Raw genomic sequence first — 13,443 nt, 5'->3', positions numbered from 1 at the left:
ACATGATTCATACATAAAGAATATTATCATGGCTCTGGCTGGTTTGACTCAGTGGTTAGAGCGTGGGCCCGCAGTCCAGAGAGACCCGGGTTCAGTTCCCACTAAGGGCACGTACCTCAGTTGCAGTTTGTCCCTGGCCCTGGTTGGGTCGTGCGGGTAGCAGCCACTCAATGTGTCCCTGTCACGTAGATGTTTCTCTCTCTCTCTCTCCCTCCCCCCCATCTGAACAAAAAATGGAAAAATGTCCGTGGGTAAGGATTAAAAAAAAGAATACTATCATGTTTTATTGGTCCAATAATTGTGTTGTGGCTGTATTGCCAATAACCCTTCTTGCTTCCATAGCCTAGCTCGTAATGGCACTCAGGGTGAGGCAGATGGGTCAGCCAATGTCTCTGTGGACATTTTGGACAGGACCAAAATGCCTGCTAACTAAACTCGTTTCCTCCACTCTGTGTGAAGTGCAGAAACATTTCTTCCAGACTGTGCCTAGCCATCATACTTTGAAGAATTCAGAAGAATTGAGAGAAGAGCACTTATTTGAAATCTAATCTTACAAGTTTTTCTCCCTTTTTTCCTAGTCTTTTTTTTTTCTTCTTTTTTTAATCCTCACCTGAGGACATTTTTCTATTCTTGGCTCAGAGTGGGAAAGAGAGAGAGAGAGAGAGAGAGAGAGAGAAACAGCGACATGAAAGGGACGCATCTAGTGGCTGCCACCCGCACAACCCCACCGGGGCCGGTGACAAACTGCAACCGAGGTACGTGCCCTTACTGGGAACCGAACCCTGGTCTCTCCGGACCGCAGGCCGACGCTCTAACTGCTGAGCCAAACCGGCCAGGGCCCTTTTTTCCTAGTTTTAATGTTATGTAGAAAGCAATATTCTAAACTCCTCATATAATAATGCTACTGCAGCCCTGGCCGGTTTGGCTCAGCGGTTAGAGCGTCGGCCTGCGGTCCGGAGAGACCCGGGTTCGGTTCCCGCTAAGGGCGCGTACCTCGGTTGCAGTTTGTCCCCGGCCCTGGTCGGTTGTGTGGGTGGCAGCCACTCGATGTGTCCCTTTCACATCGATGTTTCTCTCTCTCTCTGTTCCTCTCTCTCCCTCCCACTCTACCTTCCAGGGTATCGATCCTGCACCCTTTAGCTTTTGTTTTTATTATTATTATTATTACTTTATTTTTGTCACAGATGTTTCTCCTTTTTCCCCCAAGACACCCTCTTCCCTATCCCACCGCCACCACCCCACCCCCTTCACCAAGCATTGTTGTCCATGTCCATCGGTTATGCGTACATGCATATAAGTTCTGTGGTTTATCTCTTCCCTCCCCCTGACCCCCTTTTCTGAGGGTTGTCAGTCTGTACCCTACTTCCACGTCACTGGGTCTACCCTATTCCTCAGACTGTTATGTTCATTATATTCCACAAATAAGTTAGATCATGTGGTATTTGTCTTTTACTGCTTAGCTTGTTTCGCTTAGGATAATACTTTCCAGGTTCCTCCATGTCGTCTCAAAGGATAAGAGATCTTTCTTACAGCTGCATAGTACTCCATTGTGTATATGGGCCACAACTTTTTTATCCATTTGTCTACTGATGGACACTTGGACTGTTTCCAGATCTTAGCTATTGTAAATAGTGCTGCTATGAACAAGGGGGTACATATATTCTTTCTGATTGATGTTTCAGGCTTCCTAGGGTATATTCCTAGAAGTGGGATCACTGGGTCAAATGGCAGTTCAGTTTTTAATTTTTTGAGGTAACACCATATTGTTTTCCATAGTGGCTGCACCAGTCTGCATTCCCACCAGCAGTGCATTAGAGTCTCCTTTTCTCCACACCCTTGCTAACACTTGTTGTTTGATGATATGTTGATGGCAGCCATTCTGGCAGGTCTGAGGTGATACCTCATAGTTGTTTTAATTTGCATCTCTCTGATGATTAGTGACATTGAACATTTTCTCATATGTCTCTTGGCCATTTGTATTACCTGTTTGGAGAGAGGTCTATTTAGGTCCTCTGCCCATTTTTCAATTGGGTTCTTTGTCTTCCTTTTGTTGAGTTGTATGAGCACTCTATATATTTTTAAAATTAGCCCCTTATCTGATGTATCGTTGGCAGTTATGCTCTGCCATATAGTGGTTTCCTTTCCATTTTGATGGTTGTTTCTTTTGCTGTTCAGAAGCTTTTTAGTTTGATGTAGTCCTATGTATTAACTTTTTCCTTTGTTTCTCTTGCCTTAGGCATTGTGTCATTGAAACTTCTGCTGTGTGTGATGTCTGAAATTTTGTTGCCTACAGTTTCTTCTAGGATTTTTATGGATTAATGAGTCACATTTAGTCTTTTATCCATTTTGAGTTTATTTTTGTATATGGTGTAAGTTGGTGGTCTGATTTCATTTTTTGCATGTAGCTGTCCAATTTTCCCAGCACCATTTATTGAAAAGGCTGTCTTGACTCCATTGTATGCTTTTGCCACCATTGTCAAATATTAATTGAGCATAATGTCTTGGGTCCGTTTCTGGGTTCTCTGTTCTGATCCACTGGTCTATATGCCTGTTCTTGTGCCAGTAGCAGGCTGTTTTGATTACAGTAGCTTTGCAGTATAACCTGATATCTGGTATTGTGATCCCACCTACCTTGTCCTTCTTTTTCAAGATTGCTGTGGCTATTTGGGGCCTTTTTTGGTTTCATATAAACTTCTGAAGTATCTGTTCTAGTTCTGTGAAATATGTCGTTGGTATTTTGATGAGGATTGCATTGAATCTATAGATTGCTTTGGGTAGTATGGACATTTCCAATCCAAGAACAAGGTATGTACTTCCACTTTTTTTATATCTTCCTCTATTTCTTTTTTCTATGTCCTGTAGTTTTCTGCAAATAGGTCCTTTACTTCTTTGGTTAAGTTTATTCCTAGGTATCTTAATATTTTTGCCGCAATGGTAAATTGGATTGTTTTTTGTTTGTTTTTCTTTCTGTGAGTTCATCATTGGTGTATAAGAATGCCGTCAGTTTCTTGATGTTAATTTTGTATCCTACTACCTTGCCAAATTCATTTATTAAATCTAGTAGATTTTTGATGGAGTCTTTAGGGTTTTCTATGTACAATAGTATGTCATCTGCAAACAATGACAGTTTCACTTCCTCTTTTTCAATTTAGATCCCTTTTATTTTTTCTTCATGTTTAATTGCTGTGGCTAAGACTTCCAGTACTATGCTAAATAAGAGTGGTGAAAGCAGGAATCCCTGTGTTGTTCCTGTTCTTAAGGGAAATTATTTTAATTTTTGCACATTGAGTATGATGTTGGCTATAGGTTTTTCATATATGGCCTTTATTATATCAAGATATGATCTCTATTCCCACATTGCTGAGCATTTTTATTAGAAATGAGTGCTGGATTTTGTCGAATGCTTTTTCAGCATCTATTGATATGATCATATGATTTTTGTTTCATTTTGTTTGTGTGGTATATCACATTTATTGATTTGTGAATATTGCACCAGCCTTGCATCCCTGGGATGAATTCCACTTGGTCATAGTGAATAATTTTTGTGAGGTATTGTTGGATCCAATTTGCTAATATTTTGTTCAGGGTTTTGGCATTTGTGTTCATCGGGGATATTGGCCTGTAGTTTTCTTTCTTTGTAGTGTCTTTATCTGGTTTGGGAGTTAGAATTATGATGTCCTCATAAAATAAATTTGGAAATCTGCCTTCTTCTTGAATTGTTTAGAATACTTTGAGGAAAATGGGTTTTAGTTTTTCTTTGAATGTTTGGTAAAACTTCCCCGTGAAGCAGTCTGGGCCCGGACTTTTGTTTGCTGGGAGATTCTTGATTACATTGTCAGTTTCCTTAGTTGTTATTGGTCTGTTCAAGTTTTCTATCTCTTCCCAGTTCAGTCTTGGGAGACTATGTTTCTAGAAATTTGTCCATTTTGCTTAGATTGTCCAGTTTGTTGGCATATAATTGTTCATAGTATTTGTTAATGATCCTTTGTATTTCTGTGGTTTCAGTTGTTACTTCTTTTCTTTCGTTTCTGATTTTGTTTATTTGGGTCCTCTCTCTTTGTTTCTTGGTGAGTCTAGCTAAGGGTCCATCAGTCTTGTTTATCTTTTCAAAGAACCAGCTCTTTGTTTCATTGATCTTTTGAATTGCTTTTCTTGTCTCTATGTCATTTATTTCTGCTCTGATCTTTACAATTTCTTTCCTTCCACTTGCTCTGGGGTTTTTTTGTTTGTTTGTTTGCTTTCTAGTTCTTTAAGTTGTGAGGTTAAATAGTCAATTAGAAATGTTTCTTGTTTTTTGAGGTAGGCCCATAGTGCTAAGAACTTCTCTCCCAGGATTGCTTTCACTGTATCCCATAGATTTTGTGTTGTGTGTTCATTTTCATTGGTTTCCAGGAAGTTTTTAATTTCTTCCTTGGTCTGCTTGGTAACCCGTTCATTGTTTAATAACATGCTATTTAGCCTCCACGTGTTCAAATGTCTTTGCATGTTCTGATTGTAATTGATTTCTAGTTGCATGCCATTGTGATCTGAGAAGATGCTTGATATGATTTCAATCTTCTTGAACTTGTAGAGACTTAGTTTGTGTCCTATCATGTGGTCTATCTTTGAGAATGTCCCATGTGCACTTGAGAAGAATGTGGATTCTGCAGTTTTGGGGTGTAATTCTTGGTAGATCTCTATTAAATCCATTTGATCTAGTGCATCATTTAGAGTCTCTGTATCCTTGTTAATTTTTTGTCTAGAGGATCAATCTAGTGATATCAGTGGGGTGTTGGAGTCCCCTGCTATGATTGTATTGCTGTTCATTTCTCCTTTGTAGTCCTCCAGAGGTTTTTTTAATGTGATTTGGTGCATATATGTTTACCAAGGTTATATCTTCCTGGTGCATAGATCTTTTCAATATTATGTAGTGGCCTTCTTTGTCTCTAGGTACGCCCTTTATTTTGAAGTCCGTTTTATCAGATATGAGTATTGCTCCCCCAGCTCTTTTTCCCTTTTCGTTTGCTTGGAAGATTTTTTTCCATCCCTTCACTTTCAACCTGTGTAAGTCTTTCGTTGTGAGATGGGTCTCTTGTAAACAACATATATATAAGTCATGCTTTCATATCCAGTTAGCTATTCTGTCTTTTGATTGGAGCATTTAATCCATTTACATGTAAGGTTATTATTGATATGTACTTTTTTGTTGCCATTTTTGTTTATTGTGGTTATATTTTTCTTCCTCTTCTAATTACAGCAGTCCTTTTAAATTTCTTACAGTGATGATTTGGTACTAATAAATTTCCTTAGCCTCTTTTTTTTTGGTCCAGGAAGTTCTTTATTTCACCTTCTATTTTGAATGGTAGCCTTGCTGATAGAGTAGTCTTGGATTCAGATCCTTGTTTTTCATGACCTTGATTACTTCATTCCATTCCCTTTTGGTCTATAGTGTTTCTGTTGAGAAGTCAGCCTTATGGGGGTTTCCTTTGTAGGTAACCTGTTGCTTATCTCTTGCTGCCTTTAGGATTCTCTCTTTGTCTTTAATTTTTGGCATTTTTAATTATTATGTGTCTTTGTGTGTGCCTGTTTGGGTTCTTTTTACTTGAGGCTCTCTGTGCTTCTTGTACTTGAATGCCTTTTTTCTTCACCAAGTTAAGGAAGTTTTCTGTCATTATTTTTTCAAATATATTCTCTAACCCTTGCTCATTTTCTTCTTCTAGAACTCCTGTGATGTGGGTGTTTTTCCATTTCAGATTGTCCCACATTTCTCTTACGCTATCTTCCTGTTTTTAAATTGTTTTTTCTTTTTGTTTCTCTGATGGGATGATCTATTCTTTTAATTCACTTATTCGATCCTTGCCCTCATCTACTCTGTTGGTTATTCCTCCCAATGTGTTCTTTATTTCTGCTGTGTCATTCTTCATTTCTAATTGGTTGGTTTTTAATGCTTCTATATCTTTACTCATGCTGTGGAGCTTCCTCATAATTATTACTCTGAACTCTCCCTCTGATATCTTGTGCAATTGCCTTCATTTATTTCATCTTCTGTCGAATTATCTTGTTCTTTCATTTGGAATTTGTTTCTTTGTTTTACCATTTTGGCTGTCTCAGTAGGTTTTGGAGCCTGGTGTTCCACTGGTTGTGGCTCCCTCTACTGGGTTTGGACGAGTGTGGGAGGACCCATGTTAAACACCACTGTCAAATCTTACTTTCCTGAGTAGATTTGCAAACCCAGGAAAGATTCAGTTATTCTCTAGCTTTTTGCCTGGAGGCCATTTGTCTCATTACTTGATGAACCTTGGGTTGTAGCCCTCAACTGAATGAAAAAATCCCTCAGGTGTTCAGGGTAAGAGGATTTCCAGAAGATGGGGCAGATGCTTGCTGGCTGTTAATGAGCCTCAATTTGCATTTTTCTGGCCTGGCTATGTGGTGTTAAATTCCTGAGTGAGGGGCTGTGACTTCTCCCTGGGGCTCTGGGGCTCCTTGAGTAAGATGGCTACTGTCCTATGAGGGAGTGATTCAGCACAAAACTCCCAGTGCCCTCCAAATCTCAAGTCTCTCCACAGAGTTCCAATCCAGTCTTCCCTCCCTCTGCCGGAGTCCAAGGTGAGTGGCTGTAGCTAATTTAGTGCTCTGTCCTGGCCCTCTGCACTATGTAGCCAGCTTGGGACTTTAACCCTGAGGGAGCTGCTCATAGCTAAAACAGCTGCTGTTCATGGGTTCGCAGCCCACCCTCTCACACCTTCGCAGTTCCTACTGGGCTTGATTTAGTGTCCTTTTTCTGTCCCTGGTTATATGGGTCCTCTCCAGCTGCTGTTCTGTTGTTTTTTCCCCGACGATTTGTCTTTATTTTAGTTGTAATTCCAGTTTGGTCCTGGGAGATGGTCTGTGTAGCTTCCATTCACTCTGCCGCCATTTTGGAATCTCGAACCTGCATTCTTTTGGCGTACAGTATAATACTCCTACCAACTGAGTCGCACCAGCCAGGCCTAACCTATTCATTTTTTTGTTCATTTCATCCGTACTTCCAAAAAATAATTTAAGACATTATGACTCATTATATTGTTGGAAGAACCATAATTAGAGCCCTAGTCTGCATTTTTTTAAAGAACAATAACTGAAACAGCCATGAAAATCTTGAGGTAGCTAGTATTGTTGCTGATTATTTGATTTACTGTATATAGAAAAAGGTGCTTTTTTCCTTCTTTTTCTAAAGCAAAGTAGAAAAATCTGTGCTTCAAAGAACAGTCTAGAGTTGTTGTTATCATTAATGATAAAATAATATAAAACTGGATACTTAACTAGAACAGACCCTAATGTATCTCCATTTCCTAGTAGCAGAGTGTCATGGAATTCTGAGTAAAAGCTCTATAGTAATGAACTTTGTATAGAATCTTACTGTTTTTATCAGTTCTAACATAGTTAAGATCATTTGGAAATTGTGTATAGAAGTGGATTATGCTGTTAACACGGGGAGGGGAAAGCTTCACTCTTCATTCTATAAGTAGCTTGGGATTTAAAAGAATTTTTTTTCCCAATACCTTTCAATGGAAATAGGTTGTGAGTTCGTGTAAACACAAGACACCTTAGAATCTTCCAAAACAGCTGGATTTCAAAATTACTCTGAAACCTACATTTAAGAGGAAATAGAGAAGTTCAAGAGAACTGCCTAACGGCATATTCCTTAGTAGCATATTTCACTTAAAGCAAGCTTGTTTATCTAAAATATTTTGACAGGATCAGTGGATGAAGATTGAATAGGCTGAGAGAACTACACTGGGAAGAAGCACCTTCCCTGATAGACTGGCAAAGCCTAAATGTGAATGTGCAAGGTCGTTGTCTTGACTTGCCTTATCAGTGACCAGCGTATACAGGCTCAGCCTCTAGAATGTCAGCACGTGTACTTTAATAAACACTCTGAGTAGCTCCATATAAAGCAAATACTGTACAATGGAAGTAGCTAGGCCAGGATAAAAAAAATACAGAAACCTCGAGCAGTACAGGGTGTGCTTTGTTTGGTAAACTGAATTTTATATTAGTTATAAGAGGACATATGAACTACGATATGCTAAAGTAACTCATTCAGTCATTTAAATGATACAGGCACATGCCTTCACAGAACTAACAGGATTATAAGAATAAACGATTATGATAAAGCTAAAAATTTCAGCACTCTGTGTAACCTCTGTAGTCAGTGGAGATAGGAATAGAAATGCTGCTTTAATTCATATTTAGCAACATTTGGACTGACTCTTGCCAAATTTTTCCCATTTCTATTCATTTGGACTGTATTCCTCCTTTCTGTTTTCTTTCAACTGCATTCTACCCTTTCTTTACCCTTCTCCTCAACCCTCAGTCCTTCTTGGGCAACTTCATTTCAGGTTCTTTGCAGCTCACCATACTTAGGCTAATGACTCAGCTTTAACCTCTCTTTTCTAAGCTTAGATCCATATTTCCAACTATCTTGAACATTTTCATCTGAATATGCTGTTGACCCCTTGAATTCAGCAGATCTGATCTGAACTCATTTTATTTCTCAAACCTTTTACATCTATTATATCTGTTGGTTAATGACATGCAAGCTACCCAGTAGCCTAAGCCAGTCATGCTGTCATCCTTTTTCACTCTCAGCTCATCACAGCTGAGGAATCATTAAACTGTATAATTTCTGCCTTATTTCAAATTTGTTTTCTCTTCTCCAGTACCACTGCCATCATCTCAGTTCATATTTTTAACATTTATAAGACCTACAATGGTCTTCACTGCAGCTGGTTCTTGTTTTGCAGCTCACCCTTCACACTAGCCAGAGAAGTCCTTTATAAATGCCTGTTTGATTGTGTCACTCCTCTACTTAAAACTTTCAGTGGCTTCATATTGTTTGCAGTTGTTACAATCTCAAGTATCTACAAGGATTAAGCAAATAATGTATATGAGTGAAGTGGGCCAAATGTGAGACAATACGGAAGAATAGAAGAGTGCATTCCTGTCTAAAGAAATTCATTTTTCGCCCGGGCACGTCCCTCGGTTGCAGTTTGTCCCCGGCCCTGGTTGGGGTTGTGTGGGTGGCAACCAGTCAATGTGTCTCTCACATCGATGCCTCCCCCCCCCCCCCCACTCTATCTGAAGATAAATGCAAGAAAATGTCCTCGGGTGAGGATAAAAAAAAAGAAATTCATATTTAGAATGTTTAAAAATATTTGACAATCCTGTCTGAGAATCTGATGCTCTACTGAGTATGGCATATGCAATGTTTCTTTGATATCAGATATGTCTTTGAAATGAACAACTTGAAACTCTCAGCTGTTGCAGAGACTAATGTAACCAGTGAGTCATGTTTGTTTTTTTGTTTCTAGGTCATAACATATCAGAATAAAGAGTATGTGTTTATTATTATAAGTACTACTGTCTTCATATTGGAAGCCATGGAAATGAAGTTTATGGGCTTAGAGTCAGTACTGACCCAGGTTCACTTGCCAGTTCTGTCATATATTAGCTGTGTGATTTTGAGGTAGTCATTTAATGGCTTTGAGTCCCAATTTCCTCTTCTAATTAAAAAATAAATAAATAAAGACTTTCAAGATTGAGAGTACAATATCAGATAACCAACAGCTTTAAATTTCCCAGCTCAGTATATGGCACATAGTAACTCTTCAGTAAAAGAGAGCATCCAGACAGGTAGGAAAAATTTAAGAGGTAGCAATAAATACAAAAATCTAATTCCCCCAGCTGCATCCTTCTTAGCAATTGTATTTGTGACCTAAAGAAGAGCAAACAAGTTGGGGGCCATTATCAGGTGAGGCAGGCAATTGGAAGCAGACAGGCACATCATTTGTCCATGCAACTAAAAACTAGTTTACCAGCCTAGCTGGCTATCGAGCTGAAAGTGCAATTTAAGCCTAGAAGTTAAATTTGCTGTTGACAAATTCCTGAACAAGATGGAAATACAGACTTTCTACAACTATGCATAATGTACTAAGCCCTTTTTAACTTTTTTTGTCTACATATAATCTTTAAATTTTTTTCAGTAAAAGTTATATTAGCTAGAAATTTAATTCAGTACCATGAGGATACTTTATTTTGGTTTGTTCTCTACAGCTATATAAATTTGAAGCACCAAAGGAAGAAAGTAAACTACTTAGTTTTCTTTACCAGAACATTTAGCATGGTAAGGAAGGAGGATTGTTATATTTACATATTATTCTGATGCATAAGTATATTAATTATGTTTTCATTGATCTAGGAACAAAGTCTTAAAGAGCTTTCATCATTCACTTAAGGGAAAGAAAATATACCATCTTCTCAGGCTCTGCATTGCTTATTTTGTTTGTTTGGGTTTTTTTAGCTTAAATTTAACATTTGAGTATACTTTACTCAGTAATTTGTATACCCAACTGACATGGTTGAAATAGAGGGTGGAACAGCTAACAGTATGCTTTTCTGCCTTAACACAGAGCTATCATGATAATAAGTAAACTAGTATAGATAATAACCTATTGGCAGAATGACATGCACTGAATAGATTGTACCTAAAATGGAGAGACTAGGAAGAATAAATAAGTAAGCTAGCTTGTTTTGAAAAAGCAAGACGAAGACTTAGACTTTCAACTTCTTTGCAGCAGTATGTCTCACACCGGACAGAATTTCACGCACAGGCCAATGATACTAGATTTAAGTAACAGAGCAGCAACATTAATATACAGCTAAGAGGATGGTGTCTAAGAAAGCAAAGCAGAAGTATTTTTTTCTTTATTGATTTTAGGGAGAGAGGAAGGGAGAGGGAGAGAGAAATAGAAACATCGATGAGAGAGAACATAGATTGGCCGCCTCCTGCATGCCCCTCACTGGGGATTGGGCCCACAACCTGGGCATGTGCCCTGACTGGGAATTGAACTGGTAACCTTTTGGTGCATGGGTCGACACTCAACCAGTGAGCTACGCTGGCTGAGCCAAAGCAGAAGTATTTAAGAGAGTATTGAAACACTTGTCTAAGTGCTGTCTTTACTTAAAACCAAAATTCACTTTTGTGAATTTTGGTTTTAAGGAGTATTACAGAAGGGTTGATCTAGATAAAATTCACTTTTGTGAATTTTGGTTTTAAGGAGTATTACAGAAGGGTTGATCTAGATAAATACAGTTGTATTCTGTGACTTGATATTTTACATTTTAGTGTTTATCTGTTTTTCTTAATGGACTGATTTTTATTTTTGATCAATGCCATCTAAATATGTTTCTTCCCCCACCTCCACTCCCCTCCTTCTCCCTTCCCTCCTATCCTTCTTTTCTTCTTTTCTACTTGCAGCTCCTCAGAGAAATTTTGAAATTGCCTTCAAGATGTTCGACTTGAATGGAGATGGAGAAGTAGACATGGAGGAGTTTGAACAGGCAAGTTGTCCTGGAAAGTTCCTTTAAATGCATTTATATTTAACCCATTTTCATGTACCTTGGAGTTACTTTGGCCTTGGTCAGTATATTCAGATGCTATCTAATTTTTGAAGTACCTAATAAATCATTTTTTCAAAATTACTCACCTTTAACATGTATCTATCTGGCCCTGGCCTGTGGGGCTCAGTTGAGTGTCATCCCATGCACTGAGAGATCGCCAGTATGATTCCTGGTCAGGGCACATGCCCAGGTTTCGGGCTTGATGCCCAGTAAAGGGCATTTGGGAGGCAGCCAATCTATGTGTCTCTCTCACATCAATATTTTTTCTTTCTCTCCCTCCATTCCTTCCGCTTTATGTAAAAATCAATGGAAAAATATCCTTGGGTGAAGATTAAAAAAAAATGTACACAGTCTACCTAGAATTGGTATTCTACTACACATAAAATGTAGAAAATTTGCAACCACATACCATTTACCCCTTTTCCATTCTTTCTGCTGTCATTATGCTATGTATTACATCTGCATATAATAGTTCTCCTTTACCTGCAGGAGAAACATTCCAAGACCCCCAGTGGATGCCTGAGACTTTGGATAGTACCAAATTCTATCTATACTGTGATTTTTTTCTAAACATACATACATTTTGCAACCTCTCTTTGATATATCCAAATTGTCAGCATCACTACTCTGTGCTTTAAGGCCATTATTAAGTAAAATAAGGGTTTCTTGAATGTGAGCAATGATACCATGGCAGTTGATCTGATAAATGAGATGGCTACTAAGTGATTAACGGGGGAGGAGGGTGGTATATCGGATATAGTGTGGATACACTGGACAAAGGGATGAATCAAATCCCAAGTGGGATAGAGCAGGACAGCAAGAGATTTCATCGTACTACCCAGAATGGCATGAAATTTAAAATTTATGAATTGTTTATTTCTGGAATTTTTCACTTAATGTTTTTGGCCCATGATTGACTAAGGGAAACCAAAACCACAGAAAACAAAATCACAGATAAGGGGGACTACTATACATTATAAATCCTATAATACATTATAATTTTTGTTTTTTAAGAAAATAAAGGGAAAAATAGTCTATTATGTTTACTCACATATTTACTATTTCTGATGCCTATTATTCCTTCCTGAATATCCTAGTTTCCATCTGGTAGTATTTCCCTCCAATTGGAAAAACTATTTTTGTCATTTTTTCTAGTGCACATTTGTTGGTGATAAATTAATTTATATCAGCCCTGGCCGGTTTGGCTCAGTTGTTAGAGCATCGGCCTGCGGTCCAGAGAGACCCGGGATTGGTTCCCGCTAAGGGAGTGTACCTCAGTTTCAGTTTGTCCCCGGCCGTGGTTGGGTTGTGCGGGTGGCAGCCACTTGATGTATCCCTTTCACATTGATGTTTCTCTCTCTCTCTCTCCCTCCCACTATATCTGAACAAAAAAAATTTTTTTTTTAATTTATATCATTACTTTTGGAAGGGAGTTCTAGATATAGAGTTGTAGATATAGATGTAAAATTCTCTATTATTGTTTCACTACTTCTGATTCCTTCTGATGAATAGTCACTGGTTATTTAAACCATTTTGCCCCTATTTGTATTATGTTGTTTTTTCTCTCTCTGCTTTTCAGAGTTATCTCTTTATCGTTTTCTAGAAATTTGATTATGATGTATCTCACAGTGGTTTTCTTTATATTTATACTTCTTGGTATTTGATGAGTTACATGTATCTATAAATTCATTTATTTTTTTATCAAATTTGAGAATTTTCTGGACATTATTATTATTATTTTTTTAATCTTTTTTGTTCAGCCCTGTTTTCTCTCATCTTTCTTTCTGGGGCTCCAGTAACACAGATATTAGACCACTGCCAGACAAATCTCTGAAGCTCTCTCTGTTACTTTTTCAATCTTTTCTCTCTGCTTCTCAGACTGTGTAATTTCTATTGATTTATCTTCATGTTACCTGACTCTTTAGTCTTGGCATCTCTGTTGCTAAACAATCCAATAAATTGTTATTTCAGATGTTGCATTTTTAGTTCTAGAACTCCCATTTTATTCATTTAATTTTCTTA

General features: G+C 38.1%; 1 protein-coding gene across 4 annotated transcripts in view; it reads left to right on the top strand.

Annotated features, from left to right (window-relative positions):
* MICU1 (mitochondrial calcium uptake 1) overlaps positions 1-13,443 on the top strand; it is a 247,151-nt gene that overhangs the window by 140,263 nt on the left and 93,445 nt on the right. For all 4 annotated transcript variants that reach the window (XM_036264790.1, XM_036264789.1, XM_036264791.1 and 1 more), the window contains one exon: positions 11,279-11,361. In XM_036264790.1, the coding sequence (XP_036120683.1) occupies positions 11,279-11,361 (83 nt within the window). The remainder of the gene's footprint in view (positions 1-11,278; positions 11,362-13,443) is intronic.

This window comes from Molossus molossus, unplaced genomic scaffold (genome assembly GCF_014108415.1).
Source record: "Molossus molossus isolate mMolMol1 unplaced genomic scaffold, mMolMol1.p scaffold_m16_p_17, whole genome shotgun sequence".
NCBI lineage: Eukaryota > Metazoa > Chordata > Mammalia > Chiroptera > Molossidae > Molossus > Molossus molossus.
This window is presented reverse-complemented; position numbering and strand designations above follow the sequence as displayed.